Source organism: Podarcis pityusensis (genome assembly GCF_964106645.2).
Source record: "Podarcis pityusensis genome assembly, chromosome: 9".
NCBI classification, from domain to species: Eukaryota; Metazoa; Chordata; class Lepidosauria; order Squamata; family Lacertidae; genus Podarcis; species Podarcis pityusensis.
The window spans coordinates 17330956-17357418 of record NC_138034.1 but is presented as its reverse complement, the minus strand read 5'-3'; the positions used below and the strand labels follow the sequence as shown (position 1 = coordinate 17357418).

General features: G+C 42.5%; 2 protein-coding genes across 5 annotated transcripts in view; one reads left to right on the top strand and one right to left on the bottom strand.

Annotated features, from left to right (window-relative positions):
* TEC (tec protein tyrosine kinase) overlaps positions 1–6148 on the bottom strand; it is a 75577-nt gene extending 69429 nt beyond the window's left edge. Inside the window, exons 1-2 of the mRNA XM_081019982.1 lie at positions 5923–6148; positions 4478–4632 (exon numbers count right to left, since the gene is read on the bottom strand). The gene's annotated coding sequence lies outside the window, so the exon portion shown is untranslated. The remainder of the gene's footprint in view (positions 1–4477; positions 4633–5922) is intronic.
* Positions 6149–6764: 616 nt separating this feature from the next.
* SLAIN2 (SLAIN motif family member 2) overlaps positions 6765–26463 on the top strand; it is a 32669-nt gene continuing 12970 nt past the window's right edge. Inside the window, exons 1-5 of one of the 4 annotated variants that reach the window (XM_081019996.1) lie at positions 6765–7289; positions 17181–17329; positions 18326–18490; positions 19944–20105; positions 21953–22312. In XM_081019996.1, the coding sequence (XP_080876122.1) occupies positions 6814–7289; positions 17181–17329; positions 18326–18490; positions 19944–20105; positions 21953–22312 (1312 nt within the window). In that variant the 5' untranslated portion in view covers positions 6765–6813. The remainder of the gene's footprint in view (positions 7290–17180; positions 17330–18325; positions 18491–19943; positions 20106–21952; positions 22313–26463) is intronic. The other 3 variants (XM_081019994.1, XM_081019995.1, XM_081019997.1) reach the window with 3 other exon arrangements.

The window sequence follows — 26463 nt, the reverse complement described above, 5'->3', positions numbered from 1 at the left end:
ACAAATCAATCCTTTCTATTCAGAGTACAGGTCTATAAAGCACTTTTATTGTTAGCCATTTAAAGACCATCAGCCAAGATGCAAATTAAGTTTAATTCAACACCATGTCCTGAAAATTTAGCCATACTGAGATTCATCACCACATCTCAGCTTAACATTTTTTTCTCTCTCCAAAATTCCATACTTCCTTCAATGTAAATATTATCAGGGTGACTTAGACGGTAAAAACAGTAAATATAATACATAAACAAAGCAGTACAATTAAGAAGACCCTATCACCAGTCAACACCCACATTATACCTGGTGCTAGAAAACATTGCAGGAGAGCATCAGATCATGATCGCAGTGCCCAAAAGGCCTTTGCGGAGAAAGGTTTTCCTTCAAGCATCCTGGTTAACAATGCATATAGGCTCTGAATTGTGCAAGGAAATGAAGCCATGATCAGTTGATAATCAATTATATTTAAGACGACTATATCAATGTTCCCACCTACTGATCTTGTTCAAAAACCTTGCTGCTGTACTTGAAACTAGCTTAAATATTTGAAGAGTCTTCAAAAGCAATTCCATGTACAACATATTGCAGCAATATAACCAGGAGGTTATCAGGACATGTATAACTGTTGTTGGGTTATCTCTATGGAGGAAAGGCCACGCTGGTCTGTCAGTCTTTACTGAAGGAAGAAATTCAACTATTGACACCATTTGCGCTTCTAAAAATTAAGCAGGACCAAGGAGAACCTCCAGACTGCAAATCTGATCCAGAACATGTTGAACTCCATTTCCCTGGTCAGACCAACCACCTATCAACGTACCTTAATCTTTTTTGAGATTGAGCTTCTGTTCATTGGTCCTCCATCCTAACTATTACCATTTACAGGCACCTGTTCAGCACTTCCACTGAGCAATGATACAAAAGCTAATCAGTTAGTTTCGACAACACTTCAGTCCAAATGCCTGGATAACCTTCCCCATCAGCTTCATGCAGTGACTGTCAATTTAATTGCTCTTGTTTTGTTCAAGTAGGGAGGGGGGTTTGAAATGGCAGGCACTTCCTTCACCAGTGAAGGGGCTTTTCAGCGAAGGGGCTTTTTACTGTCTACCTGAAAGTAAAGAGGGATGGACTGTGGTAGCACCCTTCACAGTCAAATAACTACAACACAAAAGACCCTGTCCTGCATTCTCATCAGTCTGGCCTCTTAGAACCTCAGACAAAGATAATATAGGCAGCTTAACATAGGAGGCGGCAGTCTTTCAGATATCCTGGCCCCAAGCCTTTTAGTGATATATATATATATATATATATATATATATATATATATATATATGAGCAACATATCGCCGAAGAATTGATGCTTTTGAATTATGATGCTGGAGGAGAATCTTGAGAGTCCCATGGACTGTAAGAAGATCAAACCTATCCATTCTTAAGGAAATTAGCCCTGAGTGCTCACTGGAAGGACAGATCGTGAAACTGAGGCTCCAATACTTTGGCCACCTCATGAGAAGAGAAGACTCCCTGGAAAAGACCTTGATGTTGGGAAAGATGGAGGGCACAAGGAGAAGGGGATGACAGAGGACAAGATAGTTGGACAGTGTTCTCGAAGCTACCAGCATGAGTTTGACCAAACTGCAGGAGGCAGTGGAAAACAGGAGTGCCTGGCGTGCTCTGGTCCATGGGGTCACGAAGAGTCGGACACAACTAAACGACTAAACAACAAATGAGCAACACTCGTGAGTTAAGCCTAGCCCAGAAACACATTTGAAGCTAGTACAGTTGAATAAGCTCAGTGTTATATTGTCTGTAAATTGCACACCAAACAGCAATCTGGCTGCAGCATTTTGCACAAGTTGCACTTTCCTAATATGTACACATCAAGGACAACCCCATGTAGAACATGCTGCAGCAATCTAAATGAGGAATGACTAGTGTGGGCTATGGATCCTCCCTGGATTCAAAAGTAAAATGTGGTGTCCAAGATAAGGCAGATAGAGGTGATTTTATCCTTCAAATGCTTAGCAGCCCTATTTATGAGCCCCCAACTCCCCTCATGGACAAAGCTCTAAAACTCCTGAAACATTTGGAAGTGGCCCACTGGGCAACACTGCAAGGACACAATGGATACACTATGACCAACACAGTGTTGCTGCCACTGTGTCCCCACTGTGGAAGGATGTGTGGATCTAAAATAGGCCTCCACAGTCACTTACGGACTCATTGTTAAAACCGTATTTATGGAAGACAATCTTACTCAGCTACGAGTGATCACCAAAGAAGAAAGAAGTTGCTGCCACTCACCAACACAGAATAAGCTCAATCATGAACTCTTACTTATGTATGACTGTATTTGTATCAAGGTTTCTGACACTTGTGCTTCCAGCATCCCTTCCTTCTTCATAGCTCCAAGCTCATTGGTAATCCAAGCAGCCAATTGAGCTTTGGACAGCAAAAGATGATTTGGAATGCTTCAACAGCCTGAGTCAGCTCTGTAGAATAGATTACAACTATTGATTAAGGAATGTCCAGCTACCAGGAACTAAGAGCTTCTGAACAAGAACATACATATTTAGACTGAGATCAGTGTATCAGTCATGCTCCATCACCAGCGCATGAGAAAAAAGAGTCAGCAAGAACAGAAACGGTTTAGAACCTGAATTATACTGCATATTTACAAAAGGTTTGTACACTCATGGTTAAACATTCAAGCTGAACAACCCTGCAAAGTTTACATAACTTTTAAAAACATGGGAATAGAACAAGCACCACATCCAGTGAGCACCCAAGCATTTCCTTCTTAAAAACAGAGTTGTGTTTTTTGAAAGGATACTTATTGAAATTCCAGAGGGGACTATTTATCCTCCCCTCCCCCCGCTTCCTTGTGTGCAGTGTATGTAATACAAAATAATTATTAAAAAAAAGTATATTGAAATAGCGCTAATTTTTAAAGGTCTGAATGTCAATTTATCAGTTAATTCACCACTGAAGGTACTTACCGGTATGTACCAAATTCTGTAACTCATAAAAGACTTTATTTAAGGGTTTAGCTAAACACTTGAATGCATAAAACAGCATGTTTAGACATGTTGATAACTTGTGTCTGGTGAGTTGGGAGGCAACAATTTCCTATTTGGGAAGCTAAACAAACTTTTGATATAGTCCTCTTACATGGCTGTATGACCTCAAGATATATGTAGGTGCAGTTTGTTTGAAAGTGCACTCATGTAAAAATGGTAGCATTGTGTCATCAGAGAAAGATTAAGAGAATTTGTAGCCTAGTTTTCATCCTGATAGCCAACTTTTTTATGCAGGATATATGTTGTGATATGGGAGTAATTTCAAATAACTGGTCCAGCTCACACACATGAATTCTGGGGTGGTCCAATAAGGTGTGATAGCTGTGTCAAATCAGCAGAGGTAGAACTGGGGCTTTAAAACTACTGTTAATTTCCTATTTTAAAAAATTACTCTGCAGCTATACTATTGTAGCCAAAATCTATGCTAATATGTGGCTGTTATTTTTGTTTATTTAAAAAGCTAGTTATACACACCCCATTGCAATCTGTCTGAAGGGAGGTTAAAATGATGAAACAATAAATTGTGGTCAATTATAGCCACATTATATTGACAATTTTGGAAATTATACGGGGGTTAGGAACATGACCAAAGTTAGGAAAATCAATTTCTTTCTATTCAAGTCAGATGGATAATGTGCACAGTCCACCAAATGATACAGCTAGTGTGCACATTGTCCTGTTCTTCTTGGCTATTTTGAAATATGGAAACATGATCCAAGAGAAGTAATTCAATTTAGCTGGATAAAGATGGACAGTTCTAACTTAACATGTCTGTCATTCACTAATTATTTGTATCATGTGCACAGTCTCCACACTATACTTTGCCAGGGGTGTATACAACTGAGGAACTCTTTCTCTATAACATTTCGTCCATTTCCTTTCTTCTAGGACATATCACAGAAAAGTAGACTGTACGTATATAATTGAATAAAATTACCACCAATGATCATTCACAGCATTTACAATCTTTTTCACATTTATTCACACAAGAGGTCAATGCAGTAGACTATATGTCATGTTAAAGAGTATGGAGAGAGATCCCTATCTGCCTTGGACATCCAGTCCTAAACAAAGTAGGATTTCCCAAATACAAACCCATCAATTTATGCCCTGTATCAGCCTGATCTAGAACATTTGCAGAAGAGGAACATTCTTCTTGTAGACTCCAGCCAGCCAGAATAGGAACCTTACAGCACTGTTCAGGACTCTGGGGAGCGGGTTTCAGAAGAGGAGAGAGAGGAAGAAAGGACATCCATTTCTCCCCAATGTGCTATTCTGGAGTAGGAAATAGCTCGTTTCTTTATTCTCCCTACTGAACCATTATTCTAATCTATAATGTAGGAAGAGGTTTTTTTAACTCAGGGAAATCATTCCTCCCCCATTCCCCCTCCTGAAATACTTACTAGAACTTGTAAGGGGCTTCAGCAGACCAATTCTTCTTCCTTACTTCCCACTTCAACTGACACTCTTAGTCTTAACAGTTCAAGTCTCAACTGCTCTCATCCATAAACTTAAGTTGATTGGAGTCTATCTGCCTTACTTACTTTGTGAAACTTCCCTGTGGAAAATAATGGAGAAATCCAGAATTTTTGCATGACTGTGATTTGGCAGAGGGATGTCTACCTTACTGCAACAAAAGGTAGCAGCAAACACAGAATTCCATTATTTGGCATTTGGTGTGATACTGGTAATTCTATCTCCAAACAATGGTCTGAGTTACTCAAGAAAGTTTTATATCTCCAGGCTCAACTGTCAGCAGTGTATCATAAATTTAGGAAGTTCACAGTCCTTTTTGGCTTATTTCTTTTAATTTACTTGAATACTTGTGTGCCTAGGATACAGAAATCACTACCTTGGTTTGGGATAGTCCTGTTTTGCATCTGAATTGATAAGGCATTGAGGCTGCTATCCTGTATCTGTTTACCTATGGAAAAGGACCCATTACCTTCGAGGGTGCACACTTCTGAGTAGACAAGTACAGGAATGCATCATCAATCACACAATTTCACTACAGTCAAACCTCAGTTGTCGAACGTAATCCGTTCCAGAAGACCATTCAACTTCCGAAACATTCGACAACCGAAAACTGAAAGCGGAAACTCAAAACAGAAGCTGCGTAGCATGTTCGGCTTCTGAACATCTTCAAAAACCTGAGCAGTCACTTCCGGGTTTTTGGCATTGGGGGAAAACGTTTGAAAATGGGGCTGTTCCAGAAGTGAGGTTTGACTGTATTAGGAGAAAGCAGTACTGTTGAAAACAGAAGGCTGGATTATCTTCATATTAAGAGTTCCATCCTTTATCACTGCTCAAAAAGAACAAAACCCTCTACAGTATTGTCAAGAGGGCTTGCTTCTAATGTGCTTGTAGGACTGATTGCAGCCTTAATTGGTGGGGCTTCCTCAGGGGTTAGTCGGTAAAAAGAGAAGTAAAAAACAAGGAAAAGCCCATTTCCTACACGCCTGCCCTGTGGAATGCCCTCCCATAAGATGTCAAGGAAATAAACAACTATCTGACTTTTAGAAGACATCTGAAGGCAGCCCTGTTTAGGGAAGCTTTTAATATTCGATGAATTATTGTATTTTAATATTTTGCTGGAAGCCACCCAGTGGCTGGGGAAACCCAGCCAGATAGGCAGGGTATAAATAATAAAATTATTACTACTACTACTACTACTACTACTACTACTACTACACCCTACGAGCTCTAAACCTGTAATTCCGCATTTTCTAGAGCAGTGTCGGGTTATGGGTGGTGCAAGCGGTTCCCCTACCCAGGGTGCCAAGCCAAGAGGGTGCAAACAAACATTTTTAATAAAAAAAACCACCCCAATATTTATACTGGTACCTACTCCAAGTTGGGGAGGGCGCCCCATTTTGTCCCCTCTGTGTGTGCCATATTACCAAAATCCGCCCCTGACTAGAGCTGGGATGGGCTGGCCTTGTGGTAAGAGGGAAGAAACTCGGCACATGCTCTGAGACCACCTTATCGTCAATAATAGGACCTGGTGCCGAGAACGCCTAGGAGTTATTTGTAAGTAAATGTGGGAAGGCGCGGGAAGGCACATTCATGACATTTAAAGTCCGGGGGCGCTTTCCCAGCCGGTAGGGGGAAGGCTACGGCTGCCATTAACGGCTCCTTAAGCGGAATCAGCAACTCGCGGTGTGACTCGAGGACTTTGTACGAGTATGAAATCATCGCCCGCCACTATTGTCCAAGCGCCGCCCTGCGCGCCGCCCTCACGGCTCAGCCCCTCACGGCTCGGCCCGGTCTTCGCGCCTCAAGCCCAGCCAGGCCGCTCGCCGGCCCGAAGCTCGGGGCTGTGGAAGGGAAAGCTCCTCTCCCCCCCCCCCCCCGCCAACACACGGAGAGAACGGAGAGGGAAGGGCGGACATGGCGACGGCCGCCGTCCTCAGGGAGGCCGCGGCCGGATATGCGTGTACGCCTCCCTCCGCTGTGGGCCGCCACCGGCGCAGCTGACTCGGCCCGGCCCAGCCCAGCCTGCCGAGCAGGAGCCGAGAGAGGCGAGGCTGCGCTTCCCCGCCCGGCCATGTAGAGGGGGCCCGCCTCGCTTAGGCCAGCTCAGGAGACAGCCGGCCGCCTCAGCGTGAGGGGAAAGAAGGAAGGGGGGGGGGAGCTTCGCCTGACAGAGGGAGGGACGAGAAGGCGGCGGCGGCAGCAGGAGCCGCGCTGCCTTGTGAGGCGAGAGGGTCGCGGGGGTTGGGTGGAGCCGCGGGGCGCCATGGAGGACATTAACTCCAACGTGAACGCCGACGCCGAAGTGCGGAAGCTGCAGGAGCTGGTGAAGAAGCTGGAGAAGCAGAACGAGCAGCTCCGCATTCGCAGCGCCGCCGGGGCTCCGGGAGGCAGCCCCAAACGGCTGCTGGGCAACAACCACGGCGGTGGCGGCGGAGGGTCGGGAGCCTGCACGCCGCCTCTGGCCGCGACGGCTGCCGGCGCCCCGCAGTCGCCTTCACCGCCGTCGCCCGCCGCCGCTGCCAGGAGCAGCCCTCTGCTGCTGGGGCTCGAGAGCCGCTGCCTCGGCCCCAACAAGGCCGGGCCCAGGCGGCCTCCGCCGAGCGAGGAAGGAGCCGGAGGAAGCGGCACGGAGGTGTCGGGGGGAGCCGGGGAGAACGCCAGCCTCCTGGACGAAGTGGAGCCCCTGAAGCCCGACGAGCTGGAGCGGCTGGCCGGCTGCGGGGAAGACGAGACCGGCTGGTGAGGAGGAGTGGGACGCGGGTCTGGGTTTATTTATTCCGGTCCAAATGCGGTGCCTCCTCCAGGTTGCACGCAGTTGGGCCGCGAAGACTCCCTGTTTTGCGCTTGGGAGGGTTAGGATCGCACGCTGCCTCTCAGATCGGCGACCCCCAAGATCGAAGGCCTTGCCTTGCGGGGTCTCCCGGAGGAGAGCCAGGGTTCCCGGTGCTGTCGCAGCCCAAGGGGCCCGAGAGAAGCGGCTTCCCTACGGGGCTCTTGCCGAGGTTTCTTGCACCTGGGAGGCTCCGCACAAATCTGGGAGTTGCAGACCTTAACCTTCTCTTGGAGGAGAGCCTTGTTTTGGTTCCTTTCTAGGGAAGGGAAGGGAAATCTACCCAATATTCCCGAGGGGTGGAGAATCCCTTTGTCCTTTCTCCAGCAAGCGGCGGCTGCAGGGTACTTTTGTTATAGCAACCCAGAACCACAGCGGCAAAGGACACCCATTCAGATATTTTTGTTGGGCGGTGCACTGGGGATCTTCAGATTTCTAAATGATGAGATCCCTACTTGAGCGTTTAGCGGCCTGCTTCTGTAGTCTCTGAAATATTTCACAAATTCACAAGTCCATAAATTCTCACTCTTAAATCTCTCATAAATTTCTACACGTTCTAGGAAAAGGTGGTTAAATCCTTTACTCATGGGCATGCTAGTATTTCGTGTTCTAGGTAACTAGGGATGTTTTACGTATTCTAGGATCGTAGTAAGGTTTAGTGCTTTGGGCCCCTAAGCTATCTCACTTTAAAAGTTACAGGCATTTGTGCCCTTTTTGAATTGACGTTCTCATTCTTCTTGAGCGAAGATGCTCAGCGTTTCATTTTAGTGAAAAGAATGCTTGAAGCGAACTCAGAATATGCCTGCAAAGGATATGGAAGGTAGACCAAAAAGACAGATCAATATTCTTTAAGACTTTTTGAATCCTTTACACACACACACACACACACACACATATATATTTTAGTGATTCCCAAAATGGTGGCTTAGAACTGATAGGTATATGAATGAAATCTCATGGGCAGGCTACCAAAGCAAATTACCTGACTACAAAATACTATGTGATTATCAAAGATCTATGTGCACATGAAATCATCCCTTTTCCCTTTAAAGGAGATGTACGGGATAACTTCCTCCTTTCTTGCTCACTGCTTGTGTATATATCAAGCTAAGTTTGTACAGGTCCCCCTCATAATGTGTGGATATACATGCATTTTGCAGTTGTGTACAAAGTTCTTTTATAAGAACCAATCCTTATGTGTGATGCAGTGCAAGAGGGAGTTCTGTCTCCTTAAACAGAGAAGTATTTTTTAAAACAGCTTCAACTTCTGGGGCATCACTTCTATGAAAAGTTTTTGGAGCTAGGCTGCATTATAAAGGAGAACCTTCAGGATTGTGTAGTATATTACAAAAACAGTTGGTTTATGTTACGTTTGTAAATTGCCTTGAAACACATGTAAAATGTGATTCATAAATTGTGTTGTTTTAATTACTTATCAATTTAGTCATAGCTAGGAGTGGCTTAAGGACACAGGTGGCGCTGTGGGTTAAACCACAGAGCCTAGGACTTGCCGATCAGAAGGTCGGCGGTTCGAATCCCCGCAACGGGGTGAGCTTCCGCTTCTCTGTCCCTGCTCCTGCCCACCTAGCAGTTCAAAAGCACGTCAAAGTGCAAGTAGAGAATAGGTACCGCTCCGGCGGTAAGGTAAACGGCGTTTCCGTGCACTGCTCTGGTTCGCCAGAAGCGGCTTAGTCATGCTGGCCACATGACCTGGAAGCTGTATGCCAACTCCCTCGGCCAGTAAAGTGAGATGAGCGTCACAACCCCAGAGTCAGTCACAACTGGACCTAATAGTCAGGGGTCCCTTTACCTTCAAGAGTGGCTTAAAATGGAAATTCTTGGGTTCTTTCCAAGCCCCTCCTATTGCAACCTGGTTCACGTAATACTAAGCTTAACCATGGCTTAGCATGAACAAGCAAATGTGTAGATTCCTGGAGACAAGGTCGTGGGCTCTTTGCTCCTCTGCTTGTCCTGCCACTGCCACACTGCTGCAAGCAAAGTTGTGGTTTGACTTATTATTTAAGTCCAAACCCAGACTTGTTTATCTTGATCCAGTAAAACTATGACATGCAGTGAAAGTTTGTTCTTTGCTTTTCCACTAGTACTTTATCTGAGTGAGACAAACCATGAGCCTAAGTTCAGACCTAATGCTGCCAAACCATGGCTTAGCTCGCAGCAGCAGCAGCAGCAAGACCTGTGAAGAAGTGAAGTGACCATAATCTTCTCTCTCAGAACGTACATATTTGCGCTAAGTCATGGTTTGAATTAGCATGGCATGTGAATTGTTCTTGTATGTCTTTATCCAGCCAGGAGACAGTGTAAATCTCCTTCTCCCCTTCCCTCAGCCACTGAAGGACCATGAGATTGCTTGTTTTTGAGGGACACTGAAATAACCAGACCTCTTCTCCTGCTGTATCTTTCTCTTGACAAACTTGGCTGTTTCCCCGCCCCTTTTTCCCTTGGACTACCTTACCTGATGAAGAGGGAGACTAACCAGGGGCTATTTATGTCCATTTTATGATCTTCAATACACTTGAAGTTCTTATTCTCATTTTCTTGAAAATGTCTAGATAATGGTGAATACAGTGGTACCTTGGATTAAGTACTTAATTCATTCCGGAGGTCCGTTTTTAACTTGAAACTGTTCTTAACCTGAAGCACTACTAATGGGCCACTACTAATGGGGCCTCCCGCTGCCGCCGTGCCGCCGGAGCACGATTTCTGTTCTCATCCTGAAGCAAAGTTCTTAACCTGAAGCACTATTTTGGGTTAGCGGAGTCTGTAACCTGAAGCGTAAGTAACCTGAAGCGTATGTAACCCGAGGTACCACTGTATAGTGACAAAGTAGGAAGTACAGGCAACGACCATTTTGCGCATGTTCAAATAATGTACAGGCGCATTGCCACAAACCCAGAAGTGGCAGGAAAAGTGGGTGGGATGGGGCAGGCTTCTGCGTACTCCGCAGTCACATGTGTTGACCCAGAATGCAACCCCAGCACAAATCGGAGATTTCCTGTAATTCAGATATCTCTCATCTCAGCAGTTTGGTATTGCTGCTGCCAGTGCTTCCATGATTGCTATGCAGAGTTGTAGGTGTCAATTACTCTGATAATCATGCCTGACAGTGGTGAGTTTCCGAATGTGAAAACACAAAGACGAGTCCATAGTCCAGTGGGAGAAAAGGTCCTTGATTCCTGACCTCTCCAGGTAGAGCTGGGAATGTCCCCAGCCTGAAACCTTCATGAACTGCTGCCATTCAGTGTAGAGTACTGGGCTAGATTGACTGATGGTCTGATTTGGTATAAGGCAGCCTTCTTTATTTTTCAACACCAGGAAGTCTTCCTCAGTCATAATAGGCAACGAGTATCCTTGGAAGTATATATTGTACCTGAAATTAGTTCCACCTTTCTTTCTGTGTTGCTTAAACCAAAGCACAATTTTGGTAAGCAGCATTTATCAGTTTTAATTAATTTAGCCATGTGGACTGCCTGAATGCAAATTGCATTTTTTTTGGTATCTTTACCTCATTTCAAACTAATTAAACTACATCTCTCACACACACACATACGTGTGTGTGTGTGTGTGTGTGTGTGTGTGTGTGAATAGCTTTTCAGGCATACAACTCTGTTGTCCTCTTAAAATATTGCATTCATTTTAAATGGGTACAACCTTCTAATTAGACTGACATGCTTATAGTTGAGGTATTAGAGCAACTGTCCTGTCTCAGTTAACAGCAAAGATGAATCACTAGACTAATTTAGTGATTGTGAAGCAGTTGTGGGTGAGCTTGTTCTAACTTTATTTTCTAACAAACTCATTATGTGTTTTGAATGCTCATTGTGAAATGAGCCACTCCAGTGCAAGGCAGATATTTCTCTTGACATTTTGACATCTAAGATTGTCTTGTTCCAATGCGCCTTTGACAAGCTTAACTGAAAAGTGTCGGCTCCTCATTTTATGATGTGGCTCTGTTCCATCATTCCTTGTTTTATTTAGGTTATTTATGTAACTTGTTTTATTCTTACATATTAAACTATGTTTGTTAACTGTTTTGGGGTCCCACATTGTGGTATAGCAAGGCCAATATTTCAGTTTTGCTTTTTATGATGACTAAAATCAAAACAAAGAAGTTAAGGACAGTATTTGCTTTTGAATACAATTACTTGGGTGTTTCTACTAGTATGATAATATCAAGGCTTAGGTCATGCTTTGAGAGAAATCTGCATGACAGTGTTAGAATGAGTCACTATTGCATTCATGGGATAGAAGTTTTATCTAAGACCAACCTAGGTTAAAATCCCACATGGCAGTTGATTATGGACTTGGTGCTGCTAATGTAATGCATGTGGTTTTGTGCAGTGTTCACAGATGATAGACCTCAACCAAATGCCATCCCATATTTTCCTATTTAACCTGACTTTACTATTTACCCAGAAAATGAAGTAAGTGAAATAAACCTCCTGAAACAATAAATCCAAATTAAATTGGAAAGCACGGGATGGCACTTTAATGAAGACACTATTCTGTGGCACTGCAAGAAACATGCATGTTCGAGGCGTACACAGTCCATAGAAAACTGCTATATGAAAGCACCCCCAGCTGCAACTACAAGGATTTGCGGTTCTGTATGAGAAAAGATTTTGGTCAAGAGTGTAGAAGTTGGCACAATGAAGACAATGACTTCAAGCAAATAACATCCTCTACAGTTCTTACCCATAGGATGATAGTGCTAATGGATAGGAGATGACTGATGAAATCTCAGAAGCTGATTAGCAAGTAGACATACTCACCTAAGTGCAATATGCTCAGTGATGTGAAGGAAGAATGTGAGTGCTCTGTGTAGAAGAGTTTGGATTTGATATCCCGCTTTATCACTACCCGAAGGAGTCTCAGAGCGGCTAACATTCTCCTTTCCCTTCCTCCCCCACAACAAACACTCTGTGTGGTGAGTGGGGCTGAGAGACTTCAGAGAAGTGTGACTAACCCAAGGTCACCCAGCAGCTGCATGTGGAGGAGTGGAGACGCGAACCCAGTTCCCCAGATTACGAATCTACCGCTCTTAACCACTACACCACACTGGCTCTGTAATGTATTTCATTCTTCTCTACCAGCATGATTCCTGCTTGGCTTGTGCTCATCCCCCTCCTAGGAGAAGAGCAATCTCCACAAGGGAAGTCTGTTTCTCTTAGAGAAATGACTTCCTATTCTTCAGCTTCTAGTTTCTAGTCTAGAAATGCTCGAAGACAGGCAGATATTTAAAATGCCTCTCTTTCCAAGGAGTTACACCTCTCTCTCTCTCTCTCTCTCTCTCTCTCTCTCTTGTGGTTAAATATCAGTGTTAGGGCTTTTTTGGTTGTAGCATCCCACTTTTGGAATTCTCTTACCAGAGAGACTCAACTTTGGCCTATGTAACCTTGCCAATGCCAGGTGAAAACATTTGTACTCTCCCAGACCTTATTTATTTATTACATTTATATACAGTGCTATCTTTTCTTCCAATAAGCTCGACGTGATGTAAATGGTTCTCCTCCTCCCCATTTCATCCTCGCAACATTATCCTGTGTTTTCGTTGGTGGTGTCTTTTGGGAACTGTTCTGGAAACTTTCTGCTGAAGGAGCAGTAGAGAAATCCCTTAAATATGCCTCATAAACATGGGCTCATTCAGGTTTACTTGCTAGTGACTTAAGTTCTGCATAAGCCAGAAATATTATCCATGTTTCAAAATGGCTGTAACATTCCAGATATTAATACAGCATAATGTTACTAAGGAATGAGTGGAAACATATTACATAAACAGCAAATGACAGGCAATATTACAGTCAACACTGATCCTTCATTGGCAGTGAGGGATAGTTTGGCAATTTAATTGGTCCATACCATTCGGTGACTTGCAAGTTTTATTTATTTTTACAAGGTGCTATTTAGTTGTATGGCCATGCTGATTCAAAAATACCTTGCAGCAGCACTATATCTTTAAAGACATTTTATAAAGTATGCATCTTTCTGCCATTCATGTAGTCCTCCTTTCCCTTTTACCTGACATAAAAGCTCTGGAAATGTTGTTTACCCCTTCTGTCACTCCAGGGTGTTTTCACTCATGATGTAACTAGAAGACATTTGCACCAGCTTGTCAGGTATCACCATCAAACTATGTTATCATCATGCTAAAAAGTATATTGAAAGAATTATTAGCTAGCCAAGAAAGTGAAGCATTAAAACCCTGTTTAAAGTCTTCAGTGTTAATTTTGGGAGGACCCAGGAACAGATTGTAATATATGTACCTTTAAAAAGAAAAAAGCAGATGACATTTTTATCAACTAACTACAGTTTAGTGGAAGTGAGTGACTTCCCATTCTGTTGTTTTGGTCTTTAAACAGCTATAGAAACCCTCAGAGGTTATTTGTATCTGGAAAAAGTTGTGGACAAGGACTGCTTGCTCATCTATTTCCCCACTAACTGCTTTTCCACAGAGGTTTGCTAATCCCAAGATGTTCCCCGGTTGTTGGTTTCAGCCCAGTGTTTATTTCACAAACATGGGGCTGGAACCTAGGTAGTAAATTTCAGGATGAAAGTTACTGGCAAGTGAAGGGTTAAGCACTTGTTTGTCTCCCACAGCTTCTTCAAGGACGAAATATCCAGCAGGCTAATGTTACACACCTGTGACGTAACACTTAGACCTGGTTCATAGATCACATTAAACCATGGCTTACCATTACATCTGAACACAGCTCAGTGCTTTAACTATGGTTTGTTAGTGAAAACAAGCCAAAGTTTGTTGGCTTACTGACCTTAACTGTGGTTTGGTGTTGCATGTGAGCATGGGGACCACCTTAAGAGTGGTTAATTTCATTACCCTGCCCAAATTTCTCACCAAGCAACAGAGATGCTTGGTAAGAATGCTGGAAAACAAAGAAGTCCTCCTCTCTTCTTGCTGCTGCCTTTCCTAAATTTGATGTAGTGAGGCAGCAGCCAAAATAGATTTTTTGGGGTCAGGCATATTATTGCATGCCACCCAAATCTCTGAGCAGTGTGAGATTTCAAGGTTTCCAGGCACTTACCTAGGGTTCATGTTTCCTTTGGAATGAGGCACAGCGGAGACTGTGGAGTCTTTATGATAAATAGTTTACTTGCACATCTATACAATCTGAGCCTATGATGGAGGGGTTCACAGTATTAACACCCTTAAAGGATCTTGCTTACCTCATAGTCACAGCCTTAGATTTCAACAGAAAATCAGGCATCTCCCAGCTTCCTAGCCTGTCTCCCAGCCTGCAGTCTCCCAGCTTCTAGCTCACATAACAACATTCAACTCTTGCCTTTTTCTTTCTAACTACCAGCCAGTTGAGGGAGGGGCGGGCACATATTTTGTATCTGGCACAGAACCTTTCCCTTTGTTACCTTAGTGGCCCATACTTGGAGGGCCATTACTTCAGCAGGAAGTTAGCATGACTATTCCAGGAATTGAATCCATGCTGAATTAGAAGGGGGCTCAAGCATACAGCCCACCCCCTCCCTAAATTCATAACATTATTAACATTTGAATTTTTTCATTTATGCTGCAAAGGGTGTAATTAGATTAAACAAAGCCTCATTCTATGGTTTCTCTTTCTGTGCCAGTATTTGGAGCCCTAAGTATATTGAGAAGGTCTATTTAATGTTGTAATTTAGCTCCTAATATGATCCTGTCACTTTTATAATTGGTATTAATCACCAATATATTCTTCGAAGTTAGCTCAGATATGTGTGTGTCTGACTCTCTGCCCAACTTGTTAAATGTTTGAGGGTTCATTGCTGGGAAGTTCCGGCTTTTACTTAATGAGATTTTATGTGGCTTTTTCTGTTTAAGCTGCTTTCATATAAATGTTCCAGATTAAAAGTTTGAAGCTGTAAGAGGCCCAAATATAGTTTCTGTGCTCCATTTTTAGCATGTTATGAATACTTGAGGCATGCTGTGCTTAGTGTTGTAGCTATTGCTTGGTTTATTGGGGGTTTTTTGACTAGTTAAAATCATATATTTCACAGATGTAAATATTTGGGTTTACAGCATGTTGGGCAGTTTCTAGACTTGCACATGTGGAAGTCCTATCTGTGCAGTATAGCTTTTCTCGCCACCTTCCCTCTCCTGAGCAGAGGGGTGGGGACATTTGGGACTTGCATGTGATGCGGCATACACGGAGCTCCGGCCTCAACTCATTTTAGCCATTTCCTCCATTCCTGCTGTACCATCTCAAACCACCTCCCATGCCATTGCTGATAATTTCCTAACCCTCAGGAGAGACTGGGGGGGGGGGGGTTTCCTACAGCCAGCAGCAGGAAGAAGCAGCAGGCAGGGAAGCCCTGTGATGTGAACAGATTCCTGCTTGTGTTTGGAATCCACATTTTCTTCATTCAAATTTGACCTCATTCATACACACACACACACACACACACACACACGCTTGAAACTGAAGATCAAGTCTGCTTGTTCTCATCCATACCAGTGGGTGTTCCCTTCTGCATTTATCACTGCATTCCAAATTGTTGATTCAAATACGTAAATCTGACAAAAAACGGCTGTGTGTTCATGAATTAGCAGAGCAGTTTGCACACCTTTTTTTTAAAAAAAATAATAATTGTGCCCACCTAGGAATTGCACAGTAGCACACACATGGGAATTTCCAGTTTCATACAAATTTGGTATGACGTCGGTTTACCTTATGTTCAGTTCGAAAACGGCAAGTATTTCCCTTTCCAAAACTGTAAAATGGTTGTGGGACAATCCATACAGTAATATACAGTGAAATCATGGGGAGAGGGAATGAAGCAGGGAGAGCTGAAGTATTGCACAGATCTGATTGTTGTTGGTTTAAAAAAAAACAAAATCACAACAAAGGTGGTGCTCCCAGGAAATAGCCCCCCCCCCCCACTGGTGGGACATAACTGACATTAAGAAGATAAAGTATATAAAAAAGAAAAGGTAAAGGACCCCTGGACGGTTAAGTGCAGTAAAGTCGACTATGAAGCGTGGCGCTCATCTTTCTTTTCAGGCCAAGGGAGCTGGTGTTTGTCCACAGACTTCTTTCCGGCTCATGTGGCCAGCATGACTAAACTGCTACTGGCCCACGGAACATAGTGACAGAAGCCAGAGTGCATGGAAACACCATTTACCTTCCCGTCACAGCGGTACCTATTATCTACTTGCACTGGTCTGCTTTTGAACTGCTAGGTTGGCAGAAGCAACAGGAGCTCACCTTGTCACACGGATTCGAACCACCAACCTTCCAGTCAGCAAGCCTAAGAGACTCAGTGGTTTAGACCACAGTGCCACCCGCTTTTTTTTAAGGGAGCTAGAGGTGCCGAAATATACAGAAAGTACTCCTTAAATGCAGATTCTTCTGATCGATTTGAATCTTTTTAGAAGCAGAAGCCATAGGCTTTTCCTTGTTATGTATCTATTGAAAGTCACCTACAATCAGAAATGCATAAGTACTTCATTGGCCATCCATATCTGGACATTGTGTTGGAATGGGAATTTTCCTTATTTTATATTGTCATTTGAGGCTATGGTTTCAAGAGAGCAGGGATAACCTACCACAATCTGATACACATTTTCTTGCTTACATTTCTATTGTCAGTCAGTAGTGTATCTGCTGTTGGTTATTCACCTGTTGACTTCTTTTCAGGAGTAGTGAGGAAAGCACAAGTTAAAAATAGCAAGTCTTGACCTGTGTTCCCTTCTTAAAGGAAGAAAAATCATGCAAGTTCCAAGATTGTAATTTATGTATTTTCATTTAATATTGTGGTGTTTCTGTCTTCATTAGGTTGTATGCTTCGCCAAAGAAGAAAGTGACTCCATTGCATAAATGTATTAGCCCACTGGTTTGGTGCAGACAGATATTGGATTATCCAACTCCAGATATTGAATGTGCTAAAAAATCATTGATCCATAGGCTTGAACAGACAATGTCAGGTGAGTTTGTGAATAAGCGTTATACTAATAAAATATACAAAATAATATCAGAACTTGATTTTTTAAAATAGTTATGATCCTGTGAGAGTTAGTTTTAAATTCAGTTGACTTCAGGGGGAATATATACTTGAAGTAATTGTAGTAATGTAAAATTTCTGGAAATTTTTCCAGGTTAAAAAAACAAAAACAGGTATAGTTTATTTAGAAAAAATAAGTTACAAATAAGTTTTTGTTACAAATGGAGCTGTAGGGTGCTGACGCATAAGGAGCCTAGCATCTCTGTGGTTTTGCCAGTTTATGAGGAGCAGGCAAAAAACAATAAAACCAAAATGACCAACATTATAGTTAAAAATATATTATTTGTTCTGAAAAATCTCTCTCTAAGCTGTCATAATTTGTTACTTCATATTTGCCAACATATTTACCATGGACTTCTAAAAACCGAAGATTTGCCCAGATTGAAACAAGCTTCTGTACTTTCATATGTCAGTTTATTTTTTTTTCTGGTGTTTCCAAACATAGACCAGTTTATTTCACATGCTGCAGAAGATGAATCTGGAGTACATAAAAAAGCAAGAGGGGTTGGGGGCTGTGTTGTGCAAAACCCTTGCCATCATGTTGCAGGAGGGAGACACTTGCCAGAATCCCAGATTGCATTCATTTGCCAAATACGTGAAGATGTTCTGTATTCTGCACATGAAAGTACCTTTCTAATATCAAGCTTCTTGATTTTCCTTATGAAAATGGTTGAAACCCCATTGGCCCAGGACCCTTAATTCTTTTCCCTCCTTTAATGTCACAACTGTTCAAACTGAAGTATTTAGCTCAGTACTTGTTACTTTTTATTTATTCCTTTTTCCTTTGATCTTCCTCCGCTGAGCTCAAAATGGTTTGTGGTTATCTTAATACTACATGAGATTAAGGCTTACAGCCTTATGACATTTAAAGTAAACAATTAGCACTGGAACACTGTTTTCCGCCCTCTCTTTTATACAGCTCTCAAGAGACACAGCCTTTATAGTAATCCGTTCAGCACTGTCAATTATGCAAACTCCTATAGTCCAAATGCTGGCAGTCCCTACAGCAGTAGCTTCAACTCTCCTTCCTCCACACCAGTGAAACCTCCTTTAGTAAAACAGCTCATACTTCCTGGCAACTCAGGTAAGGGTCTCAAAAATAATGATCAGATTGTAAAACAACTGTGTAATTCCTGTTTTGCTTTATTCTTGCAATAGTCCTGTGAAATATATAAGGCTACCTTAGACCACAACAAGTGGTCCCTTCCATATGGCCAGAAAGACAGCTTGGGCAACATTTATTTAAAGTTTCCTTTAAAGTCATATTTTTGTGTTCCGTGCCATTGCTATTTCTGAACAGCCATGTGTTCCATGCCATTCCATTGCTATTTCTGAACAACTATGGTCAGTTTCAAAACATGCCACCTTCAACCCATGAGCTATGAAGATCACTTGTTTAAACTAAACTGTAGTTGGTGATAAACCATGGTCCTGAGTTTGGATGCACTAATAAGGCAACTTTACAGAAAAGTGAAAGTAATTTTTGTATAAGCTGCTGTCTGGCCACATGAGAGGAGAGGGAAGGAGGGAATGCTTGAATTCAATGTTCTCTCTGGCTTGTTCCGCTTCATGCAAATTGTGTGCGAGATATGTGGATGTGAGTACTATGATTCTAAGGTGAGCCATGAACTTCCTACAAACCTGAGCATGTCCACACCCAACATTCCAGAGACAGTACAAATGTGTTCTAGATGGGTCACACTATTTCTTTTATTTGGGCAAGGGGTGGGGTATTTGATTCTTACAAATTCATTCTTCTTTAAACCCCTGGAAGCATAATTTTGAATGATCGTTTTTGTGACTGGATGCCCAGATCCAAGTTAGGGGCAAGTACTCTTTGGCAGAGATTTAAAATCACAAAATATGCAGCATGGTAAAGCTGTATATCATTCTCTTAAAATATGTCTAAGTTCTTTCCAAAGTTGCCGCTTCTTTAGCACAGAAAAAGACCACATGTTTGGTAAGTTTAAAACTGTGGTTTATTGGTTCAGGAATACAGTAAAGGCTTGTTAGAGCCATGTGGTCTTGAGTTTGGAGCAACCAGCTCACACCTCTTTAAAGGCTGCACTTCTCAGGTAGACTGAAGGTGAACAATAGGTTTGGTTACCTTCCCCCCAACCTAGTTAAGGCTGGCAGGACAGCTTACTCTGTAGTTATCCCACGGTTTTGTCTTTACTTAATATCAAGGAATGGAGTGTAAATTAATGGAACCTGAATACACTTTCAGAATGGTGAATTGAGTTGAATTGAAGCCTGAATTGATTACATAAATTAATGGCACTGTAAAAACATTTCAGTGTTTCATCCAACTTAATTCTGTTTCTTCAGTGACGTTTTCTTCATCTACACTAAGCAAGGTTAATGCCATTTGACTCATTGTAAATTGATCTGCACCTAAACCAAGGAAAAGCGAATTTGTGGGTCAGCTAGCTTCAGTTGCTTTTTCTAGCACAGTCCCCACCACCACCGATTAAATTACTGAGACAATATAGTACAAAGGTTTTAGATTTTTTTTCTATTTTTTCCTTTTCTTATAGGTCATTACAAAAATTCAGCAGATAGAAATCCTCCGTTGAGCCCACAATCCTCTATAGATAGTGAATTAAGTGCTTCAGAAATGGATGAAGATTCAATTGGTTCAAATTACAAACTAAATGACTTAACAGATGTGCAAATTTTAGCACGGATGCAAGAGGAAAGTAAGTATGCTTGTGGGTCATTTCAGTCACCAATCTTGACTTAGATTTTTGGAGAACTGATTCTTGCTCTTCATTTCGTATGAAATGTATATGTATCATAATCCATAAAGTTATTATCTGAGCTGTCCTAATGTCTACCTATTTCAGAGACTGAGCAGAGGAAAGTGAGGGATCCTGGAAACAAATAGGCCAAGAAAATATTTTTTGGGGTGTGTGGAAACAACAACATCCAGTGTGAATGGCCACTTAGACCGAGAGCTCCAGCTCTGACTGCCACATACATAGGTTTCAATCCCAAAAATCTGGATTCCTTCTTTCTTTGATTTATCACTGTCAGACCTGTGATGGGCTTTCCACTGATGCAAGAATGGTTCCTAACTGCATTTTTTAAAGCAAGGAATTTCTGAAGGTGGGGCAGATCCTTTGAAAGAGACATCTATCATGGCAGGAAAGGTAGAATACCCAAAGGGGCAGGTGGAGTTGAATCTGCCGGTGCATAACCGGGAGCCTTAAAGTGCACTCCTGGTTGTGCATTTGTATTGACAGCAAATCTCCTTTGCTAATAAGCTGATAGGTGCTGATTTCAAACACACTGAGATTTGCTGTATTCCCTGAGAACTCTGTAGCACACCTGATCCCAGCAGAAAGCAGAGCTTGAAGTCAGCACTTTTCCACAGATATGCACGGACTTCAAGTTCCACTTTTTTGCTGAGATCAGCTGGCTTTGGAGTCCACAGCCAGCCAATCACAGCAGAAAAGCAGAGCTTGAAGTCAGAGCTAATTGTCGGAAACATCTTGGTTTTAATTTTTCTTTCTGGCACAGCTTGTCGTGCTACAAAGGAAAGATGGGTCACTCGATGGTATAGTAACAGTGTTAAAATGGCCTACCAAGGGTGGAAGAATGCAGGATTGGCCCACTGGCCAGATCCAATTTCCTTCTCCTCCCTTCAGCAGTCTGAATTATTCTTGACTGATCCACCTGTCTTCCAGCCACTGACATGCATGCCCTGGTCACATCCAAATTGGACTATTGTAACACATATTACTTAGGGCTTCTTGTGCAAATAACTAGGAAATATTAGGTCATGCAAAATACGGTGGCCAGATTAATTTCTGAATCTGATTTATCTTATCATATCACCCCAGTTTTGTTTCAACTGCACTGGTTTCCAGTTCATTTTTGGACAAAATCCAGTTTCAGTTGTCCCTCTCTTTTAAATCATGTGAGCTAAGAAGGCCTTTTTATTTTACTGAGTTTTTAATTTGGGTTAAACTACTTACTCCTGGTTTTATCATGAATTGTTTTACATTACTCTTAGTGTCAGTAATGAAAACTGATGTTAGTTATTTGAACAGTTTTGTTTTGTTGTTTGAACTGTCCTTGTGGTATTTTTTATTATTTTTTTGTAAGCAGCTTTTGGTTTCTTTTATGGAGAAAAGCAGGAAATAAAATTTTAAAATAAATAATTTCCAAGTTAGATGCCCACCTTCCTTTGAGGAAGAGAAGCTCTTTGTTTATACAGTGGTACCTCGGGTTAAGAACTTAATTCGTTCCGGAGGTCCGTTCTTAAGCTGAAACTATTCCTAACCTGAAGCACCACTTTAGCTAATGGGGCCTCCCGCTGCTGCCACGCCACCGGAGCACGATTTCTGTTCTCATCCTGAAGCAAAGTTCTTAACCTGAAGCACTATTTCTGGGTTAGCGGAGTGTGTAACCTGAAGTGTATGTAACCTGAAGTGTATGTAACCCGAGGTACCACTGTACTAACTTAGAGTGACTTTAGAATCAAATGGGATCGGACATGCAAATAGAACTTGAGTTCAGACAATGTCTGTACTGTTGTTAGGTCTCCGGCAAGAATATGCAGCTACTGCTTCTCGGCGTAGTTCCGGCTCGTCGTGCAGTTCTATGAGGCGAGGTACATTTAGCGACCAGGAACTTGATGCGCAGAGCTTAGAAGATGAAGAAGACAGCTGCCATCATGCGGTGCACCCAGCTGTTAACCGGTTCTCTCCATCACCACGCAATTCACCGCGGCCTTCACCAAAGCAGTCCCCACGGAATTCTCCTCGCTCTCGATCACCTGCCAGAGGGATGGAGTACAGCAGAGTGTCACCTCAGCCTATGATTACTCGTTTGCAGCAGCCTCGTCTTTCACTTCAAGGCCATCCCACAGATTTACAGACTAGCAATGTCAAAAACGAAGGTAAAGGGCTTGGTCTCAAATTTTGTGTGTTGAGCGCCCTAGGAAGTTGCGCGGTAGGTAGTATTTAAAACCAACTAAATGGTGTGGCGTTTCTGCTGAATCTGCTGAGAATCATGCAAGAACATGTAGAATAAGCATCTTGACCATTCTTTTCATTAGGGCGACTAGAAATCAATAAGCTTAGAAAGTAATTGAGCTAATTGAGTTTCGGGTAGATATAGATTATTGTCATTCTGTGGCTGCTTAGTTTTCAAATTTCTCTAGTGCTGAGCAGTTTATCAGAAAGGCAGAATATCTAGAAGAAGAGTGACACAAAACCAATGCAAATATAAAATATTTACTACACATAAAACAGCAAAATAAGCATGGTTTATGTGATAAAAGACAAAACCAAGCAACAGAATGACAGATAAATAGAAAGTTTGGGTTGGAATGCTTTAGCAAAGAAAAACACACACAAATGCTTCCCTAAAATGCTGTTTTCAAACTAGATGACAAAATGAGACCTAGCTGGGCTTACCTGTGGAAGGAATACTACAGAATTGATGTCAGATCTGAAAAGGGCCTGCCCCTTGCATTCAGTCATTAGCCTGGTCCACACTCGACATGAAACTACCTTTTAAAATAAACTTTGGTTTAATGCACCAGAAGTCCTTGCTTCTCTCCTGCTTTTGACAGTGCCATGCATGGAAGGAAACAAGCTTGAAACAAGACATTTTGGCTTGTTCTGACATGCAAAGCTGGACTCGTTTTTTTTCTTCTGTAAACAAAACCACAAAAGGAAGCTAAGGTTTGTTCTTGGCTTACTGTTTATGGTTTATGTGGACAAAACAAATCACAAGCCCAGGTTCATGTCAAGACAAAACAGATCCAGGCTTGTTTTCTCCCCTTCCGCTGCACAGTGAGGAGTAGGAGAGGAGCAAGGTGCTTAAGTACATTAAAGGTAAAGGGACCCCTGACCATTAGATCCAGTCGTGGCCGACTCTGGGGTTGCGGCGCTCATCTCGCTTTATTGGCCGAGGGAGCCGGCGTACAGCTTCCAGGTCATGTGGCCAGCATGACTAAGCCGCTTCTGGCGAACCAGAGCAGCGCACGGAAACGTCATTTACCTTCCCACTGGAGCGGTACCTATTTATCTACTTGCACTTTGATGTGCTTTTGAACTGCTAGGTTGGCAGGAGCAGGGACCGAGCAACAGGAGCTCACACCGTCGTGGGGATTCAAACCGCCGACCTTCTGATCGGCAAGTCCTAGGCTCTGGTTTAACCCACAGCGCCACCCACGTCCCTTTTAAGTACATTAAACCGTAGTTAATACTAATCTACAGTTTAGTATTAGAACATACGAAAGAAAAGTATACATTTTCAAGCAGGTATGGTGAACCATTGTCTGCCTAGAGGCTGTAATCTCTTCTAGGCCACATGACTGTGGGTGGGGATAGAAGCCAAAGTGGGTAGAGTAATAAATACTATTTTTACCTTTATACAATAGGCTTGTTTACACATACTTTCCTCTCTGGACTCCATCCAGACAAGCAGAATTCATTATTAGAGTTCAAGGATACCTTCTAGCAAGGCACAAACATTCAAGGAGGATGCAAAACAGGGCCAGTGAAGGGTTTGGCGCTCCTGAGAGTGTCCTGGCCCTAAGGTTCCCCATCAGTGAATTAAAGCAACAAGTTCAACGTACACTTGGCTTTTGGCTGATCTAACGTATAGGAAACATTGCATGAGGATTTAAATAAGGCAGCTTAATTTGATTCTTAAAACTCTGTTTCTAACATCTGGAAATGTAGAAGTTAAACTTGTGGGAGGAACATGAGCATTCTAGTATGGTCGGTTTTACAAAATACAATAATAAGATTCTTTAAAAAACACACATTCCTGACATTTTTCTAGTAACAAAGTTTCTCAAGTCATTTTCTCCAAAGGACACAATAGAATAAATATTGGTTAGATAGAGCTGTCTGTGTATGTTCCCCAAACCATAAGTTCATTACAGAAGAAAAAGGTCACCAAGATGTTTGTTGCGTCAGCATTTCCATTTTAAAGGATGTTACCATTTTGAATGGAGTTTGACGAGGTATGTAGAACCGGCACTTGCTTGATGATCACTCAGCTTGGCTTCTCACTTACTATGGAGAGCTCTACCCTGAGCCTGTGCTAGGAGATCCCACAAACAATATTTGGCAGTGTTATTTTTCTGTTGTTGTTGGATGTTCCTGTTCCTCAGCTTTTCAATTGCTTTCGATATCTTGAGGCATGCCTTCAGATATCGTGCATTGCAAACTCTGCTTTGTGGAAGGGGGAGGGGTAAGACCAGTTCACTATATAGTAAGTTTGCCTGTAAATGGATCCATTAACTCAGCTCTTTAAAGCTTTCATGTTCCTGTTCACTCCCTTCAGTTCCTTGTTTTTAAAGCTTTGAGTTCTGTACATCCTCTGCATCACAATCCTTGCTAATGCTGCCATAGCTGAATTGCATGTTCTTTAGGGCCTATGTTCAAGGCACAGTCTTAGAAATTGAGGCCTGGTGAAGACAGGTGGGGTATTTTGTCTTGTCCTCCCAGCACCTTTACCCATGCCCATTAGTTATCGGTCATTTGTTTTTTCTTTAAATAATCAACATAATCCTGTGGCTATGTACAGATGGTACCTTTTCCCCAAAGCTTGAAGGTTATAAAATATAGAAACATTATTGCTCACAATACACACGTTCTCTCCCTGTGGTATCTGTCTAAACAGGTTTTGCCACTATCTCCTGCACATGCTCTAAGCCCAGAATGGGTCAACTTTATAAAATGTAACAGAAGTCCTCTTGCAGAAGTCCAGTAGAAAAGAATTTACAGTTCTCAGAGGGGAGGGATGTGCTTTGACACTGGCAACCTTGCTAACCTTTTCCTTGCACATGCTTTTAAAAATCGAACCTGGAAAAGCTATCCATTTGGGAGAAAATACTGGTTAAAGTCTCCAGCTACTGGAGAAGGTTTCTATTCCACTTTCTGCGCTGAGGTTCTACTTCATCCTTTTGCAATCCACTCTTTGCAATCATTATCAAATGTGCTGCCTGCTATTGACTGTTCAGGGTGGGTAGAATAGGGAGCCAGAAAGAAAACTGAGATGGACTCTAGAAAGGTGAGTAGCAGCACTGGTGCTGAGGCCCAAGATCAGGTTGTGATGTGTTGAACGGGGAGGGGAGACAGATAATTGTATTCCTGTTCTGCAGAGTTCATCAAAGCATGTGGTCAGTGCCATGTTTGCTTGTTGCACCTTGTGACTCTTGACACTCCTGATATAGCAAAAGTAATAGTGTGGCTGGAAAAACAAAGCTTTCCCTCATTTCTTTTCACGTTCTCCTAGCATATCCCATGCTTTCTTGCATGCGCATATACCCATGCACCATGCTGCTGGTTGAAAGAATCAGACAATTCTGAAATCTGGTTCAGACAATCGTCTGTTTCCTTCTCCCAAGTCTGACTAGACAGTGCGTTTCCTCGGTACAAATGAAAATGCATGTTGCTGCTACATTTTTTACTTTGGTTCAAGAAATGCCTAATGTTCTCAATGCTGAGTTAAGGGCCCTCGTCTGCTTTCTACAGTAGTGGACTTGGGAGCTAGGGAAAAGCTGACTGCTGCTACAGTTGTCTGTCCATAGAGATGTCAGAGTGTCCATGGTGATGCTGCCCCACATTTCTCTGATAGTGCGCTGCTGCAGTAAAAGGCCATAGCTTGTGTGGCAAGGGATCCTGTCCAGTTCTTTCCAACACTATAGCAATACAACTGCATGTGGTGGGAGTCCGTCTGCAGGGGTGGAATTTATTTTTATATATGTTAGGCAAATAAATGCAGCTTCTGAAATCTATTTCTGGTATAATTTTTGGACAGGATGAACCAAGCTTCTTTGAACAGTCCTGCTAATCTTTTCTTTCCCCCTTACTTGCATTATTTTTCTTGCTTTTGAACTTTTCCATTTGTTTCTCCTATACTGCCCTCAAAAGCAGGGACACACGAACAACCAACAAGAAATTTTGCTATCTGTCTTAAAGAAATCCCACAAAGTAGATGGGAAATGGGTGTGCCACACATGAAAACTTGTGGAATCAAATGTATTTGAATGACGTAAATCGTAAGGAGACAGACATGCCTCCAAAG